The sequence below is a fragment of the Rutidosis leptorrhynchoides genome, chromosome 11 (genome assembly GCF_046630445.1).
Source record: "Rutidosis leptorrhynchoides isolate AG116_Rl617_1_P2 chromosome 11, CSIRO_AGI_Rlap_v1, whole genome shotgun sequence".
NCBI lineage: Eukaryota > Viridiplantae > Streptophyta > Magnoliopsida > Asterales > Asteraceae > Rutidosis > Rutidosis leptorrhynchoides.
Genome location: NC_092343.1, coordinates 368,375,773 through 368,388,694, shown reverse-complemented (window position 1 = coordinate 368,388,694; position 12,922 = coordinate 368,375,773). Strand labels below are relative to the sequence as shown.

The 12,922-nt window shown below is 33.3% G+C and overlaps 1 protein-coding gene across 1 annotated transcript; it reads left to right on the top strand.

Moving 5' to 3' along the window:
- The first annotated feature begins 858 nt into the window (after positions 1 to 858).
- LOC139875916 (protein VAPYRIN-like) lies at positions 859 to 2,478 on the top strand. Its single transcript, XM_071863216.1, has one exon. The coding sequence runs from the start codon at positions 859 to 861 to the stop codon at positions 2,476 to 2,478; it is 1,620 nt and encodes a 539-aa protein (XP_071719317.1).
- The last annotated feature ends 10,444 nt before the right edge of the window (positions 2,479 to 12,922 follow it).

The following is a 12,922-nucleotide window of genomic DNA, read 5'->3' as shown; positions in this document are numbered from 1 at the left end:
AGGTTGCGGGTATTAAACTAGTTTTTGTTTTAAGTATGAAAGTTAAAGAAATAAGAAGCATACAACAATAATTCCGTCTTTTATACCAAATACAAACAAACTATAATGCTATAATTTCAAAGTGACATAGTTCTACTATTGAAACAAATCACGCATAAGACAATCATCTCAATATTCCATAGCAAGAACCATAGAAACAAACACCAGATTTTAACATAAAAAAGAATAAATGGATTTTCCTGATCATTTCCCTAAGGCAGTGATTAAACTTATCCTAACTTAACTAATAGCTAGTTAATCAACACACATATTCAATGTCGAAAATGAATCCATTGCATAACCAGTTATGATAACATTATGTAAGATTTTATTTAAACATAAAAATTATTGTGTTTTGATTCATTTTTTTATTAGTACATAAAAACTTACAAATAAATGACAGTTTCTATTGGTGCACAATTACTCACGATCAATGACATACCTCATTGGTCCAAAAGTATATATAAGATTTAGATATTTATGATACTTTAACAAGGACAAAATACATTTAATATGTAATTAAATTTATGATTGGATAAAAAAGAATTGAAACTCTGGCATTTGTGCTTTGTCAATAATAAAAAGTGTTTGCATAGTACAAAGGAGACAACAAACAAGACAGAAAGTGACATATGGAAGCAAAGGTACACTCAATATAACAATTTGATCTTTGTAATTAACACCACCATTTGGAGACCATAGTGATAGCCGGCACCTTATAATCTTCCTTATTATGCACACATCAATCTAACCTTATTTCTAAAATCTTTCATATTTCGAGTTCTGATTTGCCTATCGAATAACTCGCGAAAAAAGATTATGGATCGGTTGATAAGTTTAGAGCCATCTAATGTGGTTGCAATAAGACTCGAACAAGGCCAAAAATGTTGTGGTCAAGTTACTTTGAAAAATGTCATGTACACTATGCCTGTTGCTTTTCGGTTGCAGCCGATGAACAAAGCTCGTTACACCATTCGTCCACAATCGGGGATCATATCGCCACTAACAACTGTTGTCGTCGAGATCACTTACGATTTCCCGCCAAATTCAAGACTCCCGGGGTCGTTTCCGTATTGTGATGACTCATTTTTGTTACATAGTGTGGTGGTTCCTGGCGCCGCAGTTAAAAACCCGTCGTCTACTCATGATTCGGTCCCTATTGAATGGTTTACTACTAGAAACAAACAAGTGTTTGTTGATAGTGGTCTTAAGGTTATGTTTGTTGGCTCAATGGTGATTACTAAGCTTGTTAAAAATGGGAACTTGGATGAAATAAGGGATGTGCTAGAAAAAAGTGATCCAAGTTGGAAGGCGGTTGACTCGGTGGACTCTGATGGTCAAACATTACTCCACTTGGCGATCGCACAAAGTAGGCCCGATTTAGTCCAAGTGCTACTCGAGTTCGAGCCAGATGTTGAAGCTCGAAGCCGTTCAGGGACGACTCCCCTTGAGGATGCCTCCGCCTCGGGTGAAAGTTTGATTGTGGAGTTACTATTGGCTCATAGAGCCAGTACCGAAAGGTCCGAGTCATCCACATGGGGCCCACTTCACCTTGCAGTGGGCCGGGGCCATGTGGATGTTTTGAAGATCCTTTTACTCAAAGGAGCTAATGTAAACGCGGTGTCCGAAGATGGAAACACCGCTTTACACCTGGCGGTGGAGGAGCGAAGACGGGATTGCGCTCGAATACTGTTATCCAGTGGAGCGCAACCCGATATTGGAAACTTAGCCGACAACGAGACGCCCTTGCATCTCGCTTCGGCTCATGGGGAGGAGAACATGGTCAAACTTCTATTACATAAAGGAGCTAACAAAGACATCCGAAACCGATCAGGCAAAACGGCTTACGATGTGGCCGCCGAGCACGGACACACGAGACTTTTTGACATGTTACGCCTCGGTGACCGATTATGTATAGCCGCAAGAAAAGGTGAAGTGAGAACCATTAATAGGGTTCTCGAAAGTGGAGCCGCCATTAATGGGACAGACCAACACTGTTGGACCGCTTTGCACCGAGCTTCGTTCAAGGGCTATACTGATGTGGTTCGGCTCTTGATCGAGAAAGGTGTCGATATTAACGCACGTGATGGAGACGGGTACACCGCTTTGCATTGTGCAGTCGAATCGGGAAACGCAGATGTTCTTGAATTGCTAGTGAAGAAAGGTGCAGATGTAAAAGCAAGAACTAATAAGGGTGTAACCGCAATGCAAATTGCGGATTCGTTAAACTATGCAGGAATAACAAGAATACTAATAAATGGAGGTGCTAATAAGGATGAAATAAAAATTAAAAATGTGACTAAAAATGTGTCTGAATTTGCAAATAAACTTGGTAGGAGATCCGATAAGGAGATGGACACAATGAAAAAGAAAACGAGTCGAACACGAACAGTTCGTGGTAGCTTTGAACGAGTTGCTTTACCGATGGCTATGAATTAGCTGATTTATAGTTAAACTACACGTGGTTATTGGATGTAGTAAACTCATAAGATGTTGATTCTTGTATTAGTATTAAAAACCATATGGTCATATTGTTAGATTCTTGATAATTCATCAAGATCAGATTGTATTAATAGTACTGTTTGTAATGTGAAAAACTGAAATTCTTGATGATCAAACCAAAATCGTTAGGTGTAAATAGATTTCTGGTTTGAGTGCTTGATTTGGGAAAAAGAGTAACTCGAATGTTTTAACTCCAATAATTGTGCAAACTCCGATTTGGAATCTGGATTCCAAGGGCGTAAAATAATCGATTGAATTAATCTTATTCGATCGGAATCAAATAAGTTAATATCTAAAAGTGAGAATCGACTCCGATGATGATCGGAGTGCTGATCAGAATTAAGTTAACGACTGGAGTAATGCTACCGTAATTGATTTTAGCAGAGTAACGTTAATGCATCCAGTGTTGTTAAGATGAAAGATCTTGTTTACGTATTTATAGATGTTTAGAGGGAATGATGACACGGCACATGTCCCTTTGATGGTTGTAACGAACTTTGTCAATCCCGAGGGGTGACGTGGCACATGTACTTTTTATGGGAATAACAGAGCTTTACAAACTTCCCTAATTTGCTTGCATGCTTGTTCCGTTGTCAAGTATTTGTTCCGGGATGAAGTGTCTGCTCCGGGGCAGAGCACTTTCTCCGGGACGAGGTGCTTGTCCTCGGAGGGTATCTTTATGCCGGTTTGAAATACCGTGATGGTACTGTCGGCATGTTGGTTCCGGTTAGGCATCACGGTGCTCTCAGTCTAACCGGGAAGGTTTTGCTTTCTATTTATTCTAAGTGTTTCTTCACGGTTGTAGTTATCATGACTGGCTTCATGATGCCGGTTATGTGCATGTCATCCGGGCTCTTAGTCTAGCCATTTGTCCGGCACGGTAAAATTGCTGAGATGATGTCGGATGGATGTTGGGAAAGGGTCCGTATTCCGGGACAGACGGTGCCGGGTAAGATCCTTATCGGGATGCTTGCTTATTTTTGAGACGGATCATTATGCGTATCATTAAGTCCCCCCAGTTTGGTGGTAGTAGCCGGAACGGTTACCATCGTCAAACTTCCGAGACGAGGCCATGCTTCCGATTGGATGTGCATTTAATGTTTGTCAGCGTGAAAGGACAGTTTCTGCAAATGCGCCCCTTTTCGTGTTTTTTTCGTTTTTTCAACTTTTTGGAACGGCGTTCGAGAGATTTCTTTTTGCGATTTTAATCATTGCTTTTGTTGATCCATCTTTTGATCTGAGCCGTTGAATCAATTTTCTTAAAACCTATAAATAGCTTCCATTTTCCAATATTTCTACTTTTTGCAGCCTTCGTGCCCTAAACGTTTCTTCTTCGAAAAAAGCAACAGTTTTTTTACGAAAAAATGTACCTTTTCTATTTCCTTCTTCTTTATTATTTTTCTTTTTGTATTTTCGTAACCATGGCGGATCATTATGCATATCATTACTTGATAAAAACTTTTGTATTTGTATGTTGTTAACATATGATTTAAGACTTTAAGGTTATGCTTATCAAGGCTAGTTTACTAATAGACACTAACCATCTTGATACATTTTGGGAGAAATGAGATATTTTGATGGTTTATAAGAAAATATATAATTTCCCCATTTTTTACCCATAAATTCATGTCTGTATAGTCTTATAGAATCATCGGGCAAGATTACAATAAAGCAATGAAAGAGGAAATTAATGAAACCAGAGGTAGTAAGATGGGCAGCTTCACGGGTCAAAACAGATTTGGATTATATCGGACCATCATACTGTTGTTGATTTTACTATCATATAACAATCATTTTAGGTAACTGAAATTTATTTAAAAACAATAATTTTTTGGTAATACTTAAGAAAGGGTTTGAAGAATGCGGAATGAACACTTGTAAGAGCTTGCTAGATACGTACCAAAAATATCTCAGGTGAAGGGGCTCGCGGCCTCTTGCGGGGTTCAAGGGGCAGCACCCCTTGCAAGGTCCATGGGGCAGCGCCAAAATATAACAGAATTATGAATTCTGTTTTGGACTTTGCTAAACACGTACAAGAAAATTATAAACACTATAATATCCTGATTTGAATTCTTCAAGCATAGAATCAAATTACCTTTCTTGTCTTATCCCAATTAAGATTTCGTGAACCAGTGACTTGTAAGATCAAAATACTTAATTGAGAAAGTGATTTCACGTTTTAATAACCAATCGGATTGTCCATTACAACCCTGTTTTCTTACAAATATGTCATGCCTAGCATGTTCGGTCGAATCACAGTCTCGGTCAAATGTGGCCTTGCAGCATTTGAAACCACAACTCGAGTCGTGATTTGAAAATATGTACCTTCACTAGCTTGAGTTATTAGATTCTCCTGTTGGATACCGAGTTTTGAAAAGTTTATCAATATACTAAAAGGCTTAAGCTATATACAATAATTTTTTTATACTTACATTTATAATTATAATACTTTTGTAAGGTGTATACGGCTTTTCACTTTGATTGGTCTAAAAGGCTGATACTTTTTTTTTTTTTTTAGCAAAACATTGGATATGACATTAAATCAACCTTCACCAAATTAGTGAAGAATTGATAAACAATTACAATATGATCAAAGTGGGCTTACAATGACTTGCCCATTTGATTTGCACTAGGAAACATCCAACAGTAAAGAAACTTCAATACAGTACCCATACACCATACAAGCTTTGACTATATAAATAGAGACTACAAAACATAATTAGACAAATACCCAAGGTTGATTTGCCCATAAATAAAATTGGAAGCTCTTACACACTTTCGCGTTAACTAGCCATTAAAAAACCTTTTTTCTTTAGACACTCCACACTTGCGGCCCAACACATATATGACCCGTTAAAAACCAATTCGTTACGCGCAATCCATATAGTCCATATAGAAGCCGGACCAATAAGTTTCCAACATTTTTCCCCTTAAACCCCAAACCATTACACCAATCATGAGAAAACTCTAGAATATTCTAAGGGAGATTCCAACAAACGTTCCACCAATTAAAAAGAGTCTACCATACCTTGTATGACCATGAACAATGAATGAATAGATGCTCTATCGACTCGACATGGACAAGACGCCATCCGCATTTATCATCCGTGATGTCCCGAAGACACCTTCTAAAACCCAAAACTTCTTTAATCGGAACACCTCCTTCAATTGTGTGTCAATGAAAAGTAGCTATCTTTGATGGGAAAATTTCATCCCATACCAAATGAAACCAGTCGATATCATTAACAACATTAGAAGAAATCATCACTTTCACCCCTTTCGCAACCGTGTACACTTTATCAACTGAATGTACCCAGTAAATCTCATCTTCATGGGTGACACTTGCCCCTGTTGATCATTGTACATTTTCTTTGTAATGGTCGTTTCTATCCTTTTTTAAACTTATGTTTAATTTAATATTTACATTTATATTTATAATACTTCTAAAAAGTGTAAGTAGTTTTCTATTTTGATTGGTCTAGAAGGGAGGCAGTTACCGTATTTGGTCATTGTACATTTTTTGGTCGTTTTTTTATCCAACATGCATAGCCCATGAGACGACCCGTCCTAATCTATAAGGACGAATACAAAAACATATGGTTACATTGCGAGGTATTTGACCTCTATATGATACATTTTACAAACATTGCATTCGTTTTTAAAAGACAAACTTTCATTTCATCGAAAGTTGACATGCATGCATACCATTTCATAATATCCAAACTATAAATGACCTAATCTGTCATTTACTTAATAATAATCCTGATTGAACAACGACTTGAATGAAACGTCTTTTGAAATATACCATGAATGACTCCAAATAATATCTTTAAAATGAGCGAATGCACAGCGGAAGATTTCTTTAATACCTGAGAATAAACATGCTTTCAAGTGTCAACCAAAATGTTGGCGAGTTCATTAGTTTATCATAATCATTCATTTTCATCGTTGTAATAGATTCCAGATATTTAAGTGTACACGTAACCCGAGTACAAAATAATACGCGTAACCCGCGAATTAAAAATCATTCATATGGTGAACGCTTGATAACTGAACTAACAGGATGCATATAGAATATCCTCATCATTCCGGCACTCTCATCAGATATGATAATCGAAGTGCTAAAGCATTCGTAACCCGAATGGGACGTGTCAAGGTCCATAGATCTATCTTTAGGATTCGCGTCAATTAGGGGCCATTTCCCTAATTCTTAGGCTACCAAGCTAAAAAGGGGCATATTCGATTTCGATAATCCAACCATAGAATGTAGTTTCGATTACTTGTGTCTATTTCGTAAAACATTTATAAAAGCAGCGCATGTATTCTCAGTCCCAAAAATATATATAAAAAGGGAGTAAATGAAACTCACAATACTGTATTTCGTAGTAAAAATACATTTGACGGCATTGACAAATGCAGGGTTGGCCTCGGATTCACGAACCTATATTAATTATATATATATATATATATATATATATATATATATATATATATATATATATATATATATATATATATATATATATGAAAGGACCCGTTCATATACATTATAAACGATTCACAATAGTTGATTACATCGCGAGGTATTTGACCTCTATATGATATATTTTACAAACATTGCATTCGTTTTTAAAAGACAACTTTCTTTACATCGAAAATTGACAGGCATCCATACCATTTCATAATATCCACTATCCATCTATAAATTGACTTAATAATAATCTTTGATGAACTCAATGACTCGAATGCAACTGTAGTGACCCGGGAAAATTCCGACCAAATTTAAACTTGAATCTTATTTGACTTCGATACGATAAGCAAAGTCTGTAATGTTGAGTCTCAAAGTTTTTGAATTATTTACATGAAATCAATTACCCTCTGACTAGTCCCGACGATTCACGAACAGTTGTGTGCAAAGAAAATGTAATATATATATATATATATATATATATATATATATATATATATATATATATATATATATATATATATATATATATATATAAAATTTATACCTAATAAATATTCAATGAAGATTATCATATTATTATTAAATATTACATGATACAATTTAAAATATAAACGGTATATTAATATTATTACTTTTATTACCATTAAAAAATAGTAATACTAATATTAACATCAGAATTATTATTAATATTACATCCGTATGAAATTTAACATAATTAAATTGTTATATCATTAATAATATTATTATTATCATTATTATAGTTATAATTATCGAAATGAAGATTTTAAATATAAATATCTCGATGGCTTACTCTAGGTGTTACATGTTTCTTTCAAACTTACAAATTGAATTAGTTGATTTGATTATAATATCATTATTTGTGTTATCAATCATACCCGTGAAAATAAGGTATCAATCCAGATTATTACTGTTTCTTAACCCATTAATTATTACTGTTTCTTAACCCATTAACCGCATTTATCATTTGGCATGATTTTAATAACATTATTTTATAACATTATTTTATAACATTATTGTACATAAAAGCAAGGTGCATGATTATATATATACAAAACCCGAATCCTTTCCTTACTTTGCTTTCTGTTTTCTGTCAAAGCCAGCAACACACCATCCACTACACATATTATATATTTGAGTGAATTATGAAGTAGGAGGCCCACCATTTATCTCTCGGTGACAATATTTAAATCACGGGTTTAACAACTTACATCTTGGACAAAAGGGGATTTGTTTTGGATCCCACATATATTGCTTTTACACATACATTCAAATTATAGTACTCCCACTTGTTACAATGTGCTAACACTGTCTCCTAGCTTTTGTGCACCAACATGTATATATGCATATTAACTATTAGTAATATTTGACTTTCTGTACCTTTCTTTTCTCTTTAACTACTACTATTCTATCTATCTAATATGTATATGCATGCTCGATTTCTCCAACTACACCTACTTTTATTTCTTGTTCGACTAATTCACAACAAACATCATCAGAGTTGCTGCCATTCGATACTATCATATTATTTCTGTTACAGCTCATCAAACAACCCACCATGTAACCAACATCAAACGTTATCTCCACCACCTCTTTATAACTATTGAAGGCAGCTAGAAACCACCTTCTTCGATCCCTCTTTTCTGCTGTGCTCTCCAATAGACCATAAAACTACAGCTGCTTCTACGCCTATTTTCTTTCTGTTTTGCAGCTATGAAATATCACGAACAACCCCCATAAACGTCACCACTTTTACTACTGCTGCTAACAGTTTCTGTTTCTGTTGTGTTCGAAACACCATCAAACCGAACCATAGCAACCCCTACTTCTATTTTCCTGATCCAAATAAATACAAAACCCATTTAGACAATCAATCTAAAATCCACCCGACCTCCCATTTATCTTTTCTAAGATACATACAGTTTACATCTTTGAGGGAATGAACATCGCTTACCAAAAATCAAGCATCGCAGCTGCATCTCAGGCACCCTATATATCGTTTTTACGGTCATCACCTACATGGACTGCATCCTCAGGTTCTGCTCCGAATAACTCGCACGCTTTTATAAATATTATAGGAATTGGCTTTTTAACTGCAAACAAATCAACCCAGATCCTTGTAAATATGTATATATATACACACACTCACAGCAACATCAAAATATTTCGTTTGTTATTGAAATCGGTTACTGCTATCAATTTAATTCTACAACAAGGCAAGACATCAACCAAAAACTTGCAAAAACCATTCTTATTATAACCGTAATACCAAAGACTATTAAAATTTGTTAATTTTTTTTTATAACCATACAAACCTAGAATCCATGGATACTACTATCCGACTCTACCATATTTCGATCACAATCAAACAAAATTGAAAATGTCGAGTAATTTCATTAATCTATTTATCTATTTAATTGTTTTTTTTATTTTTATTTTTCTTTTTCTTCGACTATCATCCTGTACCCAAATCAAAACCCATCTAGAAATTATTTACTATTACTAATGTTTGATACATATTAAAATTTCAGAGTAAATACATATAGAGATAAAGAAATTTAGGAAATTTAATGAACCAAATTACCTATTTCAAGGACTCAGGAACCGATCCCTTAATCGATTAATGATGGATGATGATCGATGATGATGACGAAGACTATTGATGTTGTTGAATGAGAATGAAGGTGAATCGATGGTCTGCTATTCATAGATGATTGCTACTTGATGGATTTATAGATGATGAAGATAATTGTTAATCGATTGAACGATGATGAAAATTTTTGTTGTCTCTGCGAGTGATACTGGCTGAATATCGATCTGTGTGGGGAACTGTCAACGAGGGATCCCTTTTATTTAGGTATAGATATTATTATTATTATTATTATTATTATTATTATTATTATTATTATTATTATTATTATTATTATTATTATTATTATTATTATTATTATTATTATTATTATTATTATTATTATTATTATTATTATTATTATTAATTTTATCAACTTGATATAAACATTATTGTTTTTGTTATTAAAAACTATCATAATTTATCATTACTAGTAACCATTTATATAATTATTATTAAAGTTATCATTTTTATTAAAAAAAATAAATTAATATTTCTATTATTATTATTAATATTATTAAAACCATCATTTTATTATCATAAAAATTAACATTATCATTATTAGAATTGTCATTATTTTTATTACTATTATCATTATTATATTTATGAAAAATTACTATTAATATTAATTTTACGAATATCATACTTATTATTATTATTATTAGTATTATTATTGTAATCATTATTATTTTAACATTAAAAATTATTATTTTTAACATTATCAGTATTATTATTATTATTATTATCATTAATTGCATTATTAATATTACTACTAGTGTTATTATTATTATTATTATTATTATTATTATTATTATTATTATTATTATTATTATTATTATTATTATTATTATTGTTATGATTAATACTTTTACATTAACAATATTATTATAACAAATAAAGTATTTTCTATATAGGGGTATATATATATATTCCAACTACCATAATATTATATATAATTATATATAAAGATTAGTTATATAAATATTTACATATAACAAATTATTGATTTTTAATATAACATTAAACTACATAAATATTAACTATTTTAAATATGTACAAATTAAATATATAAGATATATAATTTAAGATATAATATATGAATTTGTTCGATTACAATTATATGTGTTAATATATATATAAATAATATAGGTTCGTGAATCCGAGGCCAATCCTGCTTTGTTTAATGTCGTAATATGTATTTTTACTACAAAATACAGTATGGTGAGTTTCATTTGCTCCATTTTTAAATGCTTTTGCAATATATATTTTTGGAACTGAGAATACATGCGCTGCTTTTATAAATGTTTTACGAAATAGACACAAGTAATCGAAACTACATTATATGGTTGAATGATCGAAATCGAATATGCCCCTTTTTATTAAGTCTGGTAATCTAAGAATTAGGGAACAGCCACCCTAATTGACGCGAACTCTAAAGATAGATCTATCGGGCCCAACAAGCCCCATCCAAAGTACCGGATGCTTTAGTACTTCGAAATTTATATCATGTCCGAAGGAGGATCCCGGAATGATGGGGATATTCTTATATGTATATTGTGAATGTCGGTTACCAGGTGTTCAATCCATATGAATGATATTTTTGTCTCTATGCATGGGACGTATGTTTATGAGAAATGGAAATATGAAATCTTGTGGTCTATTAAAATTATGAAATGATTATTTATGTTAAACGAATGAACTCACCAACCTTTTGGTTGACACTTTAAAGCATGTTTATTCTCAGGTACGAAAGAAATCTTCCGCCGTGCATTTGCTCATTTTAGAGATATTACTTGGAGTCATTCATTACATATTTCAAAAGACGTTGCATTCGAGTCGTTGAGTTCATCAAGATTATTATTAAGTCAATTATAGATGGATATATTATAAAATGGTATGCATGCTGTTAACTGTCGATGTAAATGAAAGTTTGTCTTTTAAAAATGAATGCAATGTTTGTAAAATGTATCATATAGAGGTCAAGTATCTCGCGACGAAATCAGCTAATGTGAATCGTTTGTAATCAATATGGACTTCGTCCGGATGGATTAGGACGGGTCCTTTCAGTTGGTATCAGAGCGGAGGTCTTAGTGAACCGGGTCTTGCATTAGTGTGTCTAACTAGTAAGTTGTTAGGATGCATTAATGAGTTTGGACTTCGACCGTGTCTGCATGTCAAAAGTTTTGCTTATCATTTCTAGTCGGAAATCATATGTTTATCATCCTTAAGAAAATACCTTCTTAATATTCTTAGTCTAGACACATCTTATTGCATTGACTGCATGAATAGTGTATAGACAAAATTCATATCTTAGCGTATCTGCTAATTCATATCTTAGCGTATCTGTTATTGTTATCTTTGCCTGACAGCTTCCGTAGATTCCTCCGTAACTTATGGAATTTTAGTATTATATATGCATATGTAAATTATGTATTGCAGGGTACTAATCTACATCATATAATCTATTTCTTATCTAAAATCCTTCATCTGATCGTACGAGATGAATCCCTCAACCAGTTTGAATTCCTCAGATTTCGATAGCTATGCCGATAGTTATTCCGACAACTATTCTGATATGGATATTCACCTAAGCCCCGAAAGCGGTGTCATCAGAATGAATCAACCAATCATCCATCCCTAATTCATCTGATGAGTTCGTAGTTGACTTAATCAATGGAAACGCACAGAAGACAATCCCTTCCACCAACCGAATTCACCTCTTGACAATGAACCTGAAGCGTTTACCAGCGAACCTGTTCGAGACACCATTTTCAGTCTCCTTTCCAGAGTAACTCGACAAGATTATATTCTATCCACAATTCTGAACCTTATTCATCCGCTCGTTCCGACCGACAATCATCCTGGAGTAATAAGTCAACGAACTTCGCGCTCGAATAATCAATTCAGAGAATATGGTGCAAAATGTACCAGCTTCAGCAACATCACCGGCACCAACGGTACCATCAATAACAGCACAGTAACATCAACAACCCATGCTTTAATATCACCATCTGTACTTCGAGTATGATCTTCGTTCTACGTATCGTTCTACCTCATTTATCTTCGTTCGACATGGCGATTATGTAATCTCTAATGATTTAGAGATTATATATTCTTGTTCTAACGGTAAATCAAATGAGATTAATATCATATTGACTCATTAAATCCATGATTACATCTTAAGAAAATATATATGTTTATATATTTTCGTAAGGATTATAATTAGAAACTCTTCGTACAAACTGTTAAGGGTGAAAATATTT

What these genes read in the sequence shown, in the direction of transcription:
- LOC139875916 (XM_071863216.1), top strand. Translation starts at nt 859, where the DNA reads ATGGATCGGTTGATAAGTTTAGAGCCATCTAATGTGGTTGCAATAAGA.